Source organism: Salvelinus sp. IW2-2015, linkage group LG27, assembly GCF_002910315.2.
Source record: "Salvelinus sp. IW2-2015 linkage group LG27, ASM291031v2, whole genome shotgun sequence".
NCBI classification, from domain to species: domain Eukaryota; kingdom Metazoa; phylum Chordata; class Actinopteri; order Salmoniformes; family Salmonidae; genus Salvelinus; species Salvelinus sp. IW2-2015.
In genome coordinates, this window is record NC_036867.1 from 1,336,922 (window position 1) to 1,339,466 (window position 2,545).

At 48.1% G+C, this 2,545-nt stretch overlaps 1 protein-coding gene across 2 annotated transcripts in view; it reads right to left on the reverse strand.

The window, feature by feature from the left end:
- Nucleotides 1-2,545, reverse strand: part of LOC111953810 (myoneurin-like) — a 24,219-nt gene that overhangs the window by 20,226 nt on the left and 1,448 nt on the right. For both annotated transcript variants that reach the window (XM_070435593.1, XM_023973315.2), the window contains exons 4-6: nt 1,236-1,290; nt 1,102-1,136; nt 938-1,010 (exon numbers count right to left, since the gene is read on the reverse strand). In XM_070435593.1, coding sequence (XP_070291694.1) covers nt 938-1,010; nt 1,102-1,136; nt 1,236-1,290 — 163 coding nt within the window. The remainder of the gene's footprint in view (nt 1-937; nt 1,011-1,101; nt 1,137-1,235; nt 1,291-2,545) is intronic.

Consider the following 2,545-nt stretch of genomic DNA (forward strand, 5'->3'; position numbering starts at 1 on the left):
AATTGAACATGTTTCATTATTTATTTGAGGCTAAATTGATTTTATTGATATATTATATTAAGTTAAAATAAGTGTTCATTCAGTATTGTTGTAATTGTCATTATTACAAATACATTTTWAAAAATCGGCCGATCAATCGGTATCGGCTTTTTTTKGGTCCTCCAATAATCGGTATCGGTATTGGCGTTGACAAATCATAATCGGTMGACCTCTAGACTGGACTATACCCATTCTACACTGACACTCCAACACACACCTACATACACTCTCACACGCACACATATTGAAGCCACAGACACGCTTTCACATACGCTGCTGCTACTCTGCTTATTATCTCAGCTTTTTTATTTTTTATCTATGCATAGTCACTTCACCCTTACCTACATGTACAAATTACCTCAACTAACCTGTACCCCCGCACACTGACTCGGTACCGGTGCCCCCTGTATATAGCCTCGTTATTGTTATTTTATTGTGTTACTTTTTATAATTTTTTACTTTCATTTGGTTTAAAAAATCTGGAACTCTTCTTGAACTGCACTGTTGGTTAAGGCCTTGTAAGTAAGCATTTAAAGGTAAGGTCTACACTTGTTGTATTCGGTGCATGTGACAAATAAAGTTTGATTTGATTATTATATATCCTGATTGCCTAGTCATGTTTACCCCTACCTACATGTACATATTACCTCAATCACCTCAACTACCTCGTACCCCTGCACATTGGTACCGTTACTCCTTGTATATATTCTGGTTGTCATTTTATTGTGTAACTCTTTCCTTTATTTTTGTAGCAAATTTTTCTTACTTTTTAACTGTGCATTGTTGGGAAAGGGCTCGTAAGTAAGCATTTCACATAAACGTCTACACCTGTTGTATTCGGCACATGTGACAAATACAATTTGATTTGCTAGGAGTTGTCTGGGTGTAAGGCACTTACAGGTCTGCAGAGTTGAGGATTCTCTCCTCCTCTGACACGTACAGCCTGACAGACTCATCATTCTGCTTCCCCTCTGAAACGCGCACAAAACATCAAAACAGACACACACACACACACCTTTGAATTGGTCGTAAAGAGCAGCCAATAACCAATGAAAAACTCACCTTCATAATCATAGCCATCTTCCACTGAGTCTGACCTAAACGCACACACAGCGAAATGTGTGAACACACAGATTTGAGCAGATAGATGAAGGTTATGGCTATAACTGTGTGTGTGTGTGTGTGTGTATGTTCACCTTAGCTGGTCTGAGCTGGCATACATATCCCTCCATCTGGGTCCCCTGGTGCTACCTAGACAGGACAGGAAAGAGGAGGGACCATGTGTTACACATACATCCCTGATCTGTCAATGAATCTGCCTACTACTGCATGGTTGACACCTCAAGAGCCCAGTTCCACCTCACTTCCCACTCTCTGAGCTGAGACCCAGTTCCACCTCACTTTCCACTCTCACAACCGAGAGCCCAGTTCCACCCCACTTCCCACTCTCTGAGCTGAGACCCCAGTTCCACCCCACTTCCCACTCTCTGAGCTGAGGTGGGGTGGAACTGGGTCTCAGCTCAGAGAGTGGGAGTGGGGTGGAACTGGGGTCTCAGCTCAGAGAGTGGGAAGTGGGATGGAATGAGTCTCAGCTCAGAGTGGGAAGTGGGTGGAACTGGGGTCTCAGCTCAGAGAGTGGGAAGTGGGGTGGAACTGGGGTCTCAGCTCAGAGAGTGGGAAAGTGGGGTGAATGGGCTCTCGGTTGTTGAGAGTGGGAAGTGGGGTGGAACTGGGGTCTCGGTTGTGAGAGTGGGAAGTGCGGTGGAATGGACTCTTCAGCTAGCTCAGAGATGGAAGTGGGTGGAACTGGCTCTCGGTTGTGGAGTGGGAAGTGGGGTGGAACTGGGGTCTCAGCTCAGAGTAGGGAAGTGGGGTTGGAACTGGGGTCTCAGCTCATGAGAGTGGGAAGTGGGGTGGAACTGGGGTCTCAGCTCAGAGAGTTGGAAGTGGGGTGGAACTGGTCTCAGCTCTAGAGAGTGGAAGTGGGGTGGAACTGTCTCTCAGTTGTGAGAGTGGGAAGTGGGTGGAACTGGGGTCTCGGTTGTGAGAGTGGGAAGTGCGGTGGAACTGGACTCTCAGCTCAGCTCAGAGACTGGGAAGTGGGTGGAACTGGGCTCTCGGTGGAGAGTGGAAGGTGGGTGGAACTGGGGTCTCAGCTCAGAGAGTGGGAAGTGGGTGGAACTGGGGTCTCAGCTCAGAGAGTGGGAAGTGGGTGGAACTGGGGTCTCAGCTCAGAGAGTTGGAAGTGGGGTGGAACTGGGGTCTCAGCTCAGAGAGTTGAAGTGGGGTGGAACTGGGCTCTCAGTTGTGAGAGTGGAAGTGGGGTGGAACTGGGTCTCGGTTGTGAGAGTGGGAAGGCGGTGGAACTGGACTACTCAGCTCAGCTCAGAGACTGGGAAGTGGGGTGGAACTGGGCTCTCGGTTGTGAGAGTGGGAAGTGGGGTGAACTGGGGTCTCAGCTCAGAGAGTGGGAAGTGGGGTGGAACTGGGGTCTCAGCTCAGAGAA